General features: G+C 41.6%; 1 protein-coding gene across 1 annotated transcript in view; it reads left to right on the forward strand.

The window, feature by feature from the left end:
• LOC133624584 (B-cell lymphoma/leukemia 11A-like) overlaps positions 1-13525 on the forward strand; it is a 66215-nt gene extending 52690 nt beyond the window's left edge. Inside the window, exon 3 of the mRNA XM_061988267.1 lies at positions 8990-13525. Coding sequence (XP_061844251.1) covers positions 8990-10971 — 1982 coding nt within the window. The 3' untranslated portion in view covers positions 10972-13525. The remainder of the gene's footprint in view (positions 1-8989) is intronic.
• Positions 13526-14301: the final 776 nt, after the last annotated feature.

Here is a 14301-nt window from a genome sequence, read left to right on the forward strand (position 1 = left end):
GATTTATGGATCGATCCATCTTCCGCTTACGTGTGTGTGTCAGCAGGGGAGCCCGACAGTTATAGTATCCTCTCCAGAGTTTCCCCCAGATTGCCAATGTACATGTGGTGGTGGGCACGTGGCGAGGGGCTGCAGTGGAGAAAGTACATCAATATACACATAAAGTGCACATACATGTGTGAATCATGTTAAATTAAAAATACAGTTTGGAATAAACTGAAAAAAGCAATACGATAAGACAGGAGTAAGGCGGGCTCTAATGCCGCGAGCTTAATGCCAACGTATAATGGACTAGCTCATTGACAGGCTAACGAAAGTTAGCAGGGGCCAATCGCACAGCACATACATAAAAAAAAAACAATCATTCACTCTCACATTCATATCTATGGACAATTTACAGTCTCCAATTAACCTAACATGCATAATTTTGTAATGGTAAGATCATGCAAATTCCACACACAGATGTCCAGGTTCAAAGACACACACGTCGTAAAGTTAGATGTTAGTGTCGATAGTAATGTCAAGATTAGGGTAGTTTTTACAAGTATGACCAAGAAATGCATTAATTACCTTGAAATACTTTTCTACTGAACTTTTTTCCCCTCCCTTTTACCGAGTGCCAACTACGGTGCGCGATCAGTTGTAGCGCTTATGCTGAGACGTGATTCAGACGCACGTTTTTCAAAAAACATTTTAATGCTATTTAAAATGTTTTTCAAAGTAATTATGGCCAATAGTGTTTAGATAATAGACTATATCCATTAATACAATATGACTTGAATTTGTTTTCATGTAAGAAACCCACATTTGTAAGGTGTGGCGGCTTTTATTTTGCCGTGGCGGTGCATATAGGGTAAACTCTGTTCTCTCTCGACTCTTACTCATTTATTTGTTAATTTCCTGTTAATAGCTGCTTACATTCTGCTGCAACATCGTTCCATCAACACTTCATAAAATTTACTAGGTACTTATTTATTGTGTTGTTTCAAGCTGGTTTAGCGGCTAGCATTGAAGTTAGCTTTGTGATTAGCTTTCTCCTGCTTACTCTTACTCAGTGTGTAACATGTTTAGACTCATCCTCCAGGTATGATAATATTTGTAAGAACTGTAGCTTATTTGCATTGCTGACATAGGGAAGCGGCTCCACACGGTGTACGGAGATAGACGGTTCACTGTGGCAGCTTCTTCCTCTTGGCTGACTGAGCATCAAAAATAGGAATCAACGTTTAACAATGTGGATGCTTCCGGGAGAATTGGAACACATTCCCGGTTCTCAATGGTGCCCGATGCTCGATGTTTAACTCTTATTCAGGCCTTCCAAAGTCATGTGAAAGTTGTGGCAATGGAAAAGTTTGATGACTGAAAATGCAGGGTTTTAATGGTATTCTCCTTCTCTGGGCTAACATCCCTCGTCCTGGTTCACCCTTCACCTCTGTCCAATCCCTGCCTGTGAATTCTTTAATGACATTAACAAAGTAGTAATCGCATTAACGCCAGTTCTGGCTGAAGCGCTCTTAAGGAGGCACTGTATTGACAACCCCTCAGACTTCTCAAGGCACAGACTGAAACACCTATAAACACTTTTGAATATTGGCAAAGACCTACTATTAGCATAATCACTTTAGGGGCGTGTGAGTACTCCTAAGCTCAGGTATAACTTTGGAAAAATGCCGATAACATGTGGCGTCCCAGTCTCTTTCCATTCCTTCTCCATTTGGAAGACCTGCAAGGTAATCCTGTTAGCTCCATCCTCCATTAGCTAAATGACCAATATCATTGAGAGCTATGTTGCCTTACCAGGACAGAAAGGTCCCAGTCTGAGGTTTGGTGAAGGACAACACGAAAAAATTTAGATAAAATCCAGTTGTGTAACTTTTGGGTAATTGGCCATAAAGTTTGAAAACTGGATGGACCGAGACATGAAGCTGTAGTGCAATTGTATTTTTTTTGTCAGTTCTCCATATGAACTGTGATGGAAGTTATGTGTTGTGTTGTCTTATTTTCACGAAGAAATGATTTTTTGATTAACTACTTTGGCATCTGTACCTGCTGGTCATAGTTTGCATCTTCGGTATTGTATGGTTTATTTGAATGAGTTGCTTAAAAAGTTACATTTTACTTTGTGGGTGCCAAGATGGTGCTGTAAGCATTCAAAGTTCCTTTCACTGGAACCAAGGGGCCAAGCCCAACTCCTGAAAAACAACCCCACACCATAATTCCTCCTCCATCAAATTTCACACTCGGCACAATGCAGTCCGAAATGTACCGTTCTCCTGGCAACCTGTAAACCCAGACTCGTCCATCAGATTGCCAGATGGAAAAGCATGATTCATCACTCCAGAGAATACGTCTCCACTACTCTAGAGTCCAGTGACAACGTGCTTTGCATTGGATTTGGGGATGTATAACTTAGATGTAGCTGCTCGGCCATGGAAACCCATTTCATGAAGCTCTCTGCGTACTGTACGTGGGCTAATTGGTAGGTCACATGAAGTTTGGAGCTCTGTAGCAACTGACAGTGCAGAAAGTCGGCGACCTCTTTGCACTATGCGCTTCAGCATCCGCTGACCCCTCTCTGTCAGTTTACGTGGCCTACCACTTGCTGAGTTGCTGTTGTTCCCAAACTCTTCCATTTTCTTGTAATAAATTCGACAGTTGACTTTGGAATATTTATGAGCGAAGACATTTCACGACTGGATTTGTTGCACAGGTGGCATCCTATGACAGTTCCACGCTGGAAATCACTGAGCTCCTGAGAGTGGCCCATTCTTTCACAACTGTTTGTAGAAGCAGTCTCCATGCCTAAGTGCTTGATTTTATACACCTGTGTCTGGGCCAAGTGATTACGACACCTGATTTTGATCATTTGGATGGGTGGCCAAATACTTTTGGCAATATAGTGTGTATTCTATCATAAAAATAATAAAACTGCAAATTGTTAGTTGCTTCTCTTGTAACATAAGCTAGTTTGGTTTGAAAAATAGTACTTTGAAGAAGACCTTTAAGGAACATCAAGTGGTTATTTGCACAATACAACATGTCCTGAAAGGACTGGGAAGAAGCGGAGTGTTTGATTCTACACCTTCTCCATGTCTATTACTGATAATACTTTAAAACCATAACATTTGCTTACTTTTTGCAATATACACTTTTAAATTATGTTCACTTCTTGTGAGAAAGGAATGAAGAAACAATAAAATATCAATAAGCAAATGGTAGTAAAAAAATGACACTATAAAGCTTGTGTAGTGTTAAATAAAGGAATAAATAAAATGTTGAAAAAAAGGATAACAATAGGATTAAAAATGCTTAAAGTAAAGCAAAGCCATTGCGAATAAATATATAAATTATGGTGTACACATTTTTAACACATTTTGTTTAGTGGTTTACACAAACATTTAGAAATACCAAACTCAGAGTGCTCAAATCGTGTGTAAAGTTAAAGTTAAAGTACCAATGATTGTCACACACACACTAGGTGTGGCGAAATTATTCTCTGCATTTGACCCATCACCCTTGATCACCCCCTGGGAGGTGAGGGGAGCAGTGGGCAGCAGCGGTGGCTGCGCCCGGGAATCATTTTGGTGATTTAACCCCCAATTCCAACCCTTGATGCTGAGTGCCAAGCAGGGAGGTAATGGGTCCCATTTTTATAGTCTTTGGTATGACTCGGCCGGGATTTGAACTCCCAACCTACCGATCTCAGGACGGACACTCTAACCACTAGGCCACTGAGTAGTTATTATCTGTCCAACAAGATGACTGCGAATGATGCACTTTAAAAATTAGAGGCAATGGAAATGTGGTTCTCTAGAAAAATGACAGAAAATAATACTAACAAAGCAGGAAACAAAAAGTAGTTTATTGCAACCATCTGAGATAGGCAATTCACATTCCTCGGACATATCAAAAAAGACCATTTCAAAAACATTAAAAGCTTTGTTTGCAACTTGCTCTGTCAAACCAAAATATATGACAAAAACACCACCAGCTAGCTTTTATTACCAGTAGTGGTTTAACAGAACATATATTTATATTTTTGAAAATGTCTATATTTTTCAAATTTATATTGAGCGTGTGCACACAAAGAAAAGCAGTCCCAGAGAAGCTATTGACTAAACTTTACCAAATCACATCTTTGTTTGTGCGTGTGTGTTACATAAGACATAGTTTATGTCATTATGTGCTAAAAACCATAAGCGGTCCACTTACAATACTCTGGAACGTTAGCACTTTCAAGGCAGACACGTCAAAGTTGCAAACAGCCCCTTTACCAGAAAAAACTAGTTGAAGTAGACAACGAACAAGCCTAAGACATTTCATCGGAAATCTCAGTTGCATAAAACCTATTTAGAGAGCAGACGCCAGAGAGGACTGGAGAGTCCTGATCATTGATGTCTGCGAACAGGCCTTATATTCCATGATGACGATGACACACAAATAATAAGGTGATTTGTGGCCTAGAAAAAACATAACATTTTAGTGCTGATCCAGGAATTTTTATATTAAAGAGTATGTTTGTGACATTAGATAATGGTGGACATTACAGCTTCCTAAAGGACAGGTGTTCAATTAACCATGTTTTTTACTGATTGACTCCTCTGTAATTGTTTGGCCTACAAAAAGGAGCACAGGAGTAGATTGGTGGCATAGAGTAGGTCAATTGTTTTGGGGACCACATTTTCAGAAAGTTAAGGACTGAGGGCTGAATCTCTCCCTTCACTCTTAGTCTTATTTGGTGTATTCGGAGAACCAGCGTCCTCTACAGTAAACATGTTTGCTTTTGGTCTATTTATTTTGTTAGTTACAGTAGCGCTCTGCTGTTTTTAAGGACCTTCTGCAAAATAGCTAGTCAAAGATCATCTCTATGACAGCACTGTAGTGTTTTTTTAAGAACCTGCTGCAAAAATGTGAGTCTTTCACAGGTTTTCTGAACTGAACTCGCGGGCCCACCAGTTGAATGGAACCTTGAAACTACTAGTATAACCAAGAATGTCAAAAAAATGACTACTGACTGCATCTGAAATAAGCTACAGCAGCACCTTTGTTACGTAAATGACATTACGAAAAAATGTGTAACTGACAAAAAGGAGAGAACTTTAAAGGGGTGCCTCAGTTATGTAAACAAGTTTGGATCCCAGTGTTCTGTTTGCTAGAAAAGTTAAAGTGTCAATGCAAGGATCTACCAATGTGGTCCATGTTCCTATTTGCAAGGAGCACTCAAATGTTTTTAGGAATTTGCTGCACAAATGTTTCTCTTAAGTTTTGAACTGAACTCATGATTGTGTCATTACCGGGCCAGTGGAATAGCCTCTGGTCTTGGTTGTGTGTGCATGTGGACAGTGTGTGTTCGTCTGCATTTGGGGGGTGGGGTCACCAACAATAGAAGTATCTGAAGTGTGCTTGCTGCCTCAGCCTCCAACTGGTTTATGTGAAAGGTCCACACGGTGGAAGAGTGCTGTGAACATGGTGTAAGCAACCAAAGGCAAGACCATCTGCTCTTTAATGTGCAATTAATTCCTTGCGTCATACGTTTTTGCTCTCTGGATGGTATTATCTGCCTATTAGAAGACAACCGACTTCCATATTCAGTGCCCTCGCCTGATTAATGTTGCAATGTGATGAAATGGCTCCGAAGGACTTGTTAAAAACCTTTCCGCCCTTTGACTGTTCTATGTCTGTACTTTTGACTTTTAGATTCTTTTCTCGTTCCCTTTTCTCCGTCTTACTTAACCCCCTTCTTTTTTCTTTTCACTTTTCATTTAGGCTTCTTTGCCTTTACTCCGCCAAAGTCCCCTCTTTCAGCCCTTGCCATGAAATGGTGGCTACAGGGTTGTCAGTGTGGTTTCTCCTTTCGGCTGATCCTATTTCAAAGCAACCAGGAGATCCAGCATTAGCCCGAGCTCTTCTACCCTCCGTCCTCACTGGAAGCATAGACTCAGACAAGAAGAGTGAGCTCTCCTTTATTCCATTAGAGGACAGACTCGTTTATAAGATCATTCTTCCTCCCTCATACTCTGCTCTCCCATGCTAGGAAAAAAAAAAAAAAAGTCTTCAAGGGCATCAAACGCCATGTCGGAATAATTTTTTTCGTCTTTTGAAAAACTGTGCTTCGATCCGTTTGAGGACAGCTATTAAGGACAATGGTGGGCTTATTTAGATATGTGCTCTGCTGCTGACATGGCGCTGGATTTATACTTTGATTCGGCCTTTTGATGCCCATCATTGTGTCCACTGCTTGGTTGGAATAACAATTATTTGTGTTGCTTGTGGCTTGAGCAGGTTGACTAATGTCCATAGATGGGTTTGTGATTGCATAGCACACGACGTGTAGTTTTTGACACATAAGAAAATGAACTCACTTGCAGCATGGAAGTGCTGTGTTGTGTCCTTCACAAATGTGGCGGGTTGTCATTATGAATGTCCCCTTCACGCCACAATTCTCCCTTTCCTCTGATCCCCTCTCCCTGCTTTCTTTCTCTCCCGTCTAAGATCCTGCAGTGCTTTTCCTCCTCCGTCAATCGCAGAGTGTCCCGGAGGAGAACCACCCCCCGGCTCCGCCAAAACCCCCCCACCCCGTCCATGCTTTTCTCCAATCCCTCTTTTGTCGTTTGCAATAACAGAAAGAAAATAATAATAATTTGTTTTCTTCCTCATGCATATACACCGTCTGCTGCTCACGCACGGGGCGAGGAAATATATACAGGCTGCTAATCAAATCAAAGTGAACAGGAGATGTCAGGTTATTGCAGCTATAAACAATAAAAGCACACACTCACACACACACACAGTGTCAGGACCAGTGTATATAGCCAAAGTCAATGTTATGAGCACAATGTATTTTGGCTTGTGCAAGAAGGAGAAGAAACCTGTATGGACAAATGGCTTTTTATGATGGAAAAATTCCATAGTGGGTCAAAGCCCCATGCAGGTGGCAGCAATTAACTGTAATTTTTTCAGATTGTAATGATCCATAATTTGCCAGTATACCCCCTTCCAGCTCCTTCCACAAAAAGGTTTGCATGGAGGTTTGATTGGGTGCACATTTTGTGCCATGTTCTGGTCTTTAAGTAAAATTGTTCAGAGGGGGCCACTCTTGTTATGGACACACAAGACGGAAAGGAAGCCCACGAAACACCATTTTCTTTTCATCACTGCTCATCCTCAACACTTTATGTTTTTCCCTAAGCAACGGTCTCCTTTTTAATGTCCCATCTTCACCTCTTTGTCTCACTGTCACAGCCAGTTTAAAATTTGCAAGCCTGTCCACCATTTTAGGGATCACGCATACACACACACACAATCTTAGGCTGTCTCGTACTTGCCAATGGCTTCCAGCAAAGAAGCATCATTTTTTTTTTGCAAATGACTTCATAAAATTGTCCCCCTGTGAAAAAAAAGAAGAAAGGATAAGGAAGGCATGAGATGAAAGACGGTGCACATTTGCAAGTGTGGATGCTTCTTATTTAGCATATCTCTCACTTCTGCTTTCCCTCCTTCTCCTTTTCTATTCACCTGAGAGGATTTAAATAAATCCATACAGCATGAGATATAAAAGCAATGCATGAAATGCATTTTGAAAAATGCCTCCCCGCCGACGCAAAAAACACATTTTTTCATTTTCGGGTGAGGATGTGTCCCGTTATTTTAATTAAAAAAGCTGCTACAATTCATCGACATGTGATCTTGTATTAATATACACTGTTAATGTGCAGCATTAGCTGCATGTTGCACTTTAGCCTCGTCTATTCCAGTGTTTTTCAACCACTGTGCCGCGGCACACTAGTGTACCGTGAGATACAGTCTGGTTTGCCATGAGAGATTATGTAATTTTACCTAATTGGGTTAAAAATATTTTTTGCAAACCAGTAATTACAATCCGCAAATCTGCCGTTGTTGAATGTCTGTGCTGTCTCGAGATTGGCAGAGTAACCGTGTAATACTCTTCCATATCAGTAGGTGGCAGCAGGTAGCTAGTTGCTTTGTAGATGTCGGGGAACATGGTTTGTCGTGATCACAACATGCAGACGACAGCGTTAGGCAGCATGCAGGTAAAAAGGTATCTTATGCTTAAACCAAAAATAAACAAAAGGCGAGTGCCGCTAAGAAAAGGCATTGAAGCTTAGGGATGGCTATGCAAAACGAAGCTAAAACTGAACTAGCTGCAAATTAAACAATAACAGAATGCTGGACGACAGCAAAGACTTACAGCGTGTGGAGCAGTAGACTGCGTCCACAAAATACATCCGTACATGACATGACAATCAACAAAAAAATAGGAGCGCAAGACAAGAACTAAAACACTACACACGGGAAAACACCAAAAAGCTCAAAATAAGTCACGGCGTGATGTGACAGGTCGTGACAGTAGAACTACTTTGAGACAACAGCTATAGTGATGCATGCTTGGTTATGGTTTGAATTCATATTCAACCATTGCGAGAACGATTTTTTACTGTCAATATCGGCTGCTGAGATTCATTTTTTAATGTTTTCTGCTGGTGGTGTGCCTCGAGATTTTTTCAATGAAAAAAATGTGCTTTGGCTCAGAAAAGGTTGAACAACACTGGTCTATTCTGTAAACAAGGGCTGACGAGTGTTCAACACGATTAGGAATTCATTGTCAGTCAAAACTGTAAGGACTTATTCAATAAAACATTTCATTTAACAGTTTCTAGCTTAAGACTTATTTTTCTTTTATCATTTTATGCCACAGTACTTCACACACTGAACCATGATCATGTGCCTTTTTCAGCAATTGTATAAATTCTCGGGTGTTTCAAAAAAGGTTGACCTAAAATATCATTGTTGTGCGTGCTCTGATCTGCTCATAATGCAGCAGGCTGAAAATGCAAAGCAATACAAAGTATTTCAGAATGGCATTTATCTTTTTAGGTCAAATAGATAAAGTACAAAAATATATATATAAAATCATTCATTTCTTTCATTTTTTGGACTAACATTTTATTCTTGTGTTTTTTTATAACAGATAAAGACGAGCCCAGCAGCTACACCTGTACCACATGTAAGCAGCCCTTCACCAGCGCCTGGTTCCTTCTCCAGCATGCCCAGAACACCCACGGTTTCCGCATCTACCTGGAGAGTGAACCGGGCAGCCCGCTCACCCCTCGTGTAGGTGCTGCTCCCGGGATGGGGGGTGACTGTGCTTCATCCCAGCCTCCACTTCATGCTGTCCACCTGGCTGATGGTAGTCCCTACAGCCTGCTGCGAATGCCGGGGTCTGGATCAGGACGGGATTCAGTATCCACTCCTCGAGAGGGTCGTTATCCTCGGACTCCGCCCCTTTTCAGTCCACCTCCGCGCCATCACCTGAGCCCAGATGACCTGGCTTTGGCAACCCACCATCCCAGCGCTTTCGACAGGGTGATGCGGCTCAACTCAGTACCACTTGAACCTCCTCCAAGCATGGACTTCTCCAGAAGGCTCCGTGAACTGGCTGGAAACGCCACAGGAGCTTCGCCGCCTCTGTCCCCCAACAGGCCCAACCCTATGCAAAGGCTTCTTCAACCATTCCAGCCGGGTTCTAAGCCTCCGTTCTCGGCAACTCCACCCCTCTCCACTTCTCAGTCGCCTTCTGGCTTGAGGTCGACCCCGAATCCAACATCCAACGCAGTTCAACCAAGCACGCCATTAAAGGCAAAGTCTTGTGAGTTCTGTGGGAAGACCTTCAAGTTCCAGAGTAACCTGATTGTTCACAGACGTAGCCACACGGGGGAAAAGCCATTCAAGTGTCACCTGTGTAACCATGCATGCACCCAGGCAAGCAAACTTAAACGACACATGAAGACACACTGTCAGAGTAAGTCTTTGGTGCTCAGTACCAAGTCTGAAGACGGCCTCTCGACAGCCAGTTCTCCCGAGCCTGGTACCAGTGAACTGATGGGCAGCGCCACAGATGCCCTTAAGTCAGTGGTGGCCAAGTTCAAGAGTGAGAACAATGGTCTGATGACTGAAAATGGAGAGGAGGAGGAAGAGGAGGAGGAGGAAGAGGAGGAAGAAGAAGAAGAGGAGGAGGAAGAAGAAGAGGAAGAGGGAGAGGAGGAGGAAATGGATGCTAAGCCTGTGGTCGGAGAGGTTGAGGAGGACAGGAATAACTATCGCTTCAGCTTGAGGTTAGAAGGTGCCCGCCACCACCAGAACAGTGTGGCTCTGCACCCTCGCCGTCGGAGCATATCACAGGAGCCCGGTGATGATGACTCAGCAATGGAGTCAGACCGAGCAGACGATGGAACCACAACGACTTTAAACGGTCTTGGACCTTTATCTACTGACAGCCTTTCCAGGAAGCTGTTGAGTGGTGGCATAAGCCCCGGCTCCCTCAGTCCTGTCTCCAAACGCATTAAGGTGGAAAAGGACCTAGACCCTCCCACTCCAACCATCGCAAACTCAGAAAACGTCTACTCCCAGTGGCTAGCAGGCTATGCTGCCTCACGACAACTCAAGGACCCCTTTCTCAACTTTACCGGCGGGGACTCCAGACAATCGCCCTTCGCCTCCTCATCCGAGCACTCGTCAGAGAACGGCAGCTTGCGCTTCTCTACTCCGCCCGGTGAGCTGGACGGGGAACGCGCCGCTTCGGGGCGCAGCGGCACCGGCAGCGGAGCCAGCACGCCACACGGCGGAAGCGGCAACGGCAGACCTTGCTCCAAGGACGGCCGCCGCAGCGACACCTGCGAGTATTGTGGCAAGGTTTTCAAGAACTGCAGCAACTTGACAGTGCACCGACGCAGTCACACGGGAGAGCGGCCCTATAAGTGTGAGCTGTGCAGCTACGCCTGCGCCCAGAGCTCAAAGCTCACGCGCCACATGAAGACCCACGGACAGATGGGCAAGGACGTTTACAAATGTGAAATTTGCCACATGCCTTTCAGCGTCTACAGTACTCTGGAGAAACACATGAAGAAGTGGCACAGTGACCGCCCTCTGTCTAACGACATAAAGACAGAGTAGAGCAACATGCCGGACGTTCTCTCAGTCAGCTTCTTGGCTAGGTAGGGGGACAGGAGTACAGGGTCACACAACCGTACGCAGTACAGCCCTGTTATCGTTCCCGACCACTGGGGCAATACTCATGTATCAAACACAAAACATTTTCGAGCCTTTCTATTGTGCAATAATTTACACATTTTGTAATTCTTTTGTAACTGGACGGCATGCTTGGTGTGTTTTTGGCTACTTTAGAGAAAAATCAGTGGCTGGTCGATTTGGTTTTACTCGTGTCGCTGTCGATTCTTTGGATTTAGCCAACATGTTTGAACTCACGCTGCATACTCTGCATATTGTTTTACATATCATGTACAGTTTTGTTGCCAACCGTGTCACGTTGTTCAAACATCAAGACAAGCAGGGTCACATTTGAAACTGATATTTGTGAATACAAGATTGACGTAAAATACCTATATGTACATAAATATATATACAAGGGTCGGGCTGCCTATGGAATGCTAGGCACAAGCACCAAGACCTATTTCTTTTACAAGCAACAAAATGAATAATATGGTGTAAAATGACAACAAAGAGTGCCTTGGATATTTTACCTGCATTAGTTAATCCTCCTTTTGCTGTAAGCTCGGAGTTTCAGATGTAGATGATTACAGGACATTTTTGTGCACATGTGGAATGGACAGGTCCTTGCATCAAGCACCTGTGCAACCCTGTCGTGTCGTGACTTAGGAACCAGCTGAGATGAAAGTTATCTCTGGTAAATCATTAATCTGCCTGACTCATGTATATTTTCATTCTTCAGATTATGGTTTTGTTTACTGGCATGTTACATGCTCAAGAGTTTGGTTTAGTGTTTATGTTTCCCGGTACTTGCGTATCATACTGAGAGGGTACTCTGAGGAGTTGTTTTAACCAACGTGAAGCTCTTAATTTCCCAGAGTGTTTATTTTCTTTTAAAATGACATTTTGCTGTTTTTGTAAGTAGCACAGTTTTTTCGGTGTCATACAGGCAGTCGGTGTAACCAACAGTAACTTGAAGACCACACAGTGGATTTGAGTCTTTTTCACCAGGTTTTGGCGAAGATGGGAGATGCTTTGGTTTCAGGGTGATGGGTGGGAAGCGGGTGTCTCGACAATTCAAATGTCCTCTTAGACTTTACATTTGAAAGGTTTATAGTGAGTTTCCAAATCCCAAAAGCTAAATTTGTTCATACCTCACATTTTAACATTTTCTTTTTGAACAATTAGACCTCATCTTATTAGCAGTTCCTCTCTCCAACCCCCGCCATTGTTAATGATATAGCACTTGTCACTCTGCCTTGGAGTCTGTATCTGTCTCTCTAATCGGAGGTACAGTCGGTTGAGTATAAAACGAAGACCGGATTCCATATCCGGAACTTTTTTACGTGCACTGTTCCATTCCCCCAGTTTACAGTTGGACACTCAAGGGAAAAAAAAAACTTGGCTCTTTATGCTGACAAATAACTGTGGTGTCAATAGTTTGAATTTAACAGAAAGAAGAAAAAAAAGAATGAGCCGTGAGAGCGAAACACCAGTTTGGCTTGTCGAGGTATCAAATGCAGGAAATGCCATAGAAATGTCCTGCTTCATACTAACTTTTAGAAATGACTGAAATTGCCTATTTGTTGTTTTTTAAAGCCTTTCAAGGAGAACTTTATTTAAATTTTATTTGTAATTTTTATCGATGTTTCTCTTTCCTGTCTTGATGATATTCAGGACTCGATCACTATGTAAAGAATTGTAATGTCTCGCATCTTTTTTGCCTTTACTATACACAAGTCTTCAGGTTGAACAAAAATTTTTGCATCGGGGGAGATATATCATATATAAATATATAGAGAGAACTTAAACACATAGGAAAATGCACACTCATGTAAGTTCCTGGGTTCCAAACACATTTATGGTCGACTTTTTTCCTGTATTTAGAATGGTATTTGAAATTAATGTTCACTTAGTGTAGGCACTTATAGTATTTATGTTGGAGCCTGTATTTTTCATGGTTTTGCCTGTACTCTTTAAAGGCTTCAATGTACCCTTTTTTTTTCTTTTTTTTTTTTTCGTAGTTAAAAAAGAAAAAAGAAAATCCCAACAAGCTGCCACCGTATATTTTTTTTTAATTTGGCAGGATAATATAGTGTGAATAATTTGTACGCTTGAAAATAAGTATGTTTTTGAAAAATGTCGTGGCGTTCCTCGAGGGCGAGAGGTCATATGATGGCCTTTTCCAGGCAGTCCCGCTGGACTTCCCACAATGAGGTAAAAACAGGTGGTTGTACATATCTTTTTTTTTTTTTTGGTTTCTCCTGCCATTTTATATGCAGTAATACAAGCTATTGTTGGGGTTCCTTGCTAGCCAACTTTTTACTGTCCGTAAACATGTACCACCTGATAACATTCCAACCGTTAATGAGAAGAAGAAAAGAAAACTTTTGTCATATGCAATCAATCCAACGTGAATCTGAAAAGCCTTTTTTTGTATTTTGCAGAATATTATTTTGGTATTTTGAATTGATTTCCTGTTGTTGTTTTTTTTTTTTTTGCCAAACAAACCACGGTGCTTTATGATTTCCATAAGGTACATGACATACCATATGCAAGTCTTTCTCTCCAAATGACAAAATGAGAGGAAGAAAGGTTTGGTACATGTTGTCTCTGCTGAAGGTACATCAGCTTGATCTTGTCCTGTGTTCTGTATTTACTCCAAACTTATCTGCTCTTAACTGAACTTGAAGTTGACCTGCGGCATTGGTTGACATTATTTATTATGACTGTACACCCACATACGGTATACGCTCTGTTCACAGAGTCACACATCTGTTAATTTTCACCCCTCGTGAGGAATTTCTGACGGCTTTTACGTTTCTTTTGTTTGATGGCCAAAGGTCACAGACCAACATTTAAGAGTTCCTGCTGCAAATGTTTTTTGTTTTTTTTTGTTTTTCAGTTACAAAAACTGCCACTCTGTTTTCAGCTGTTGCCTGCATTATTCTCTTCACTCAGCCATTTTGTCTTGGAAAAAAAATAAAATGTATTGCATACATACTGAATGTGATATTGCCGTTTTTCTTTTTATTGCAGCGCATGATATAAAAGACTGCAGAAAAAAAAAAAAGGTTAATGGCACACTTTTTTAATAAGACTCTTTTTATTTTTTTATTAAGTTATTACATATTTTATTTATTGCTATTATTACAACAGTTATTCTCATTATTTTGTTTTTAGTTATTTATCAATTTATTATTTAGATTTTTTTTTTTTACATTGTTTTTAAAATATGATTTATATTATTTTTTGAATGCCGTTGATTTTAGTTAT

This window comes from Nerophis lumbriciformis, linkage group LG27 (genome assembly GCF_033978685.3).
Source record: "Nerophis lumbriciformis linkage group LG27, RoL_Nlum_v2.1, whole genome shotgun sequence".
Lineage (NCBI taxonomy): Eukaryota > Metazoa > Chordata > Actinopteri > Syngnathiformes > Syngnathidae > Nerophis > Nerophis lumbriciformis.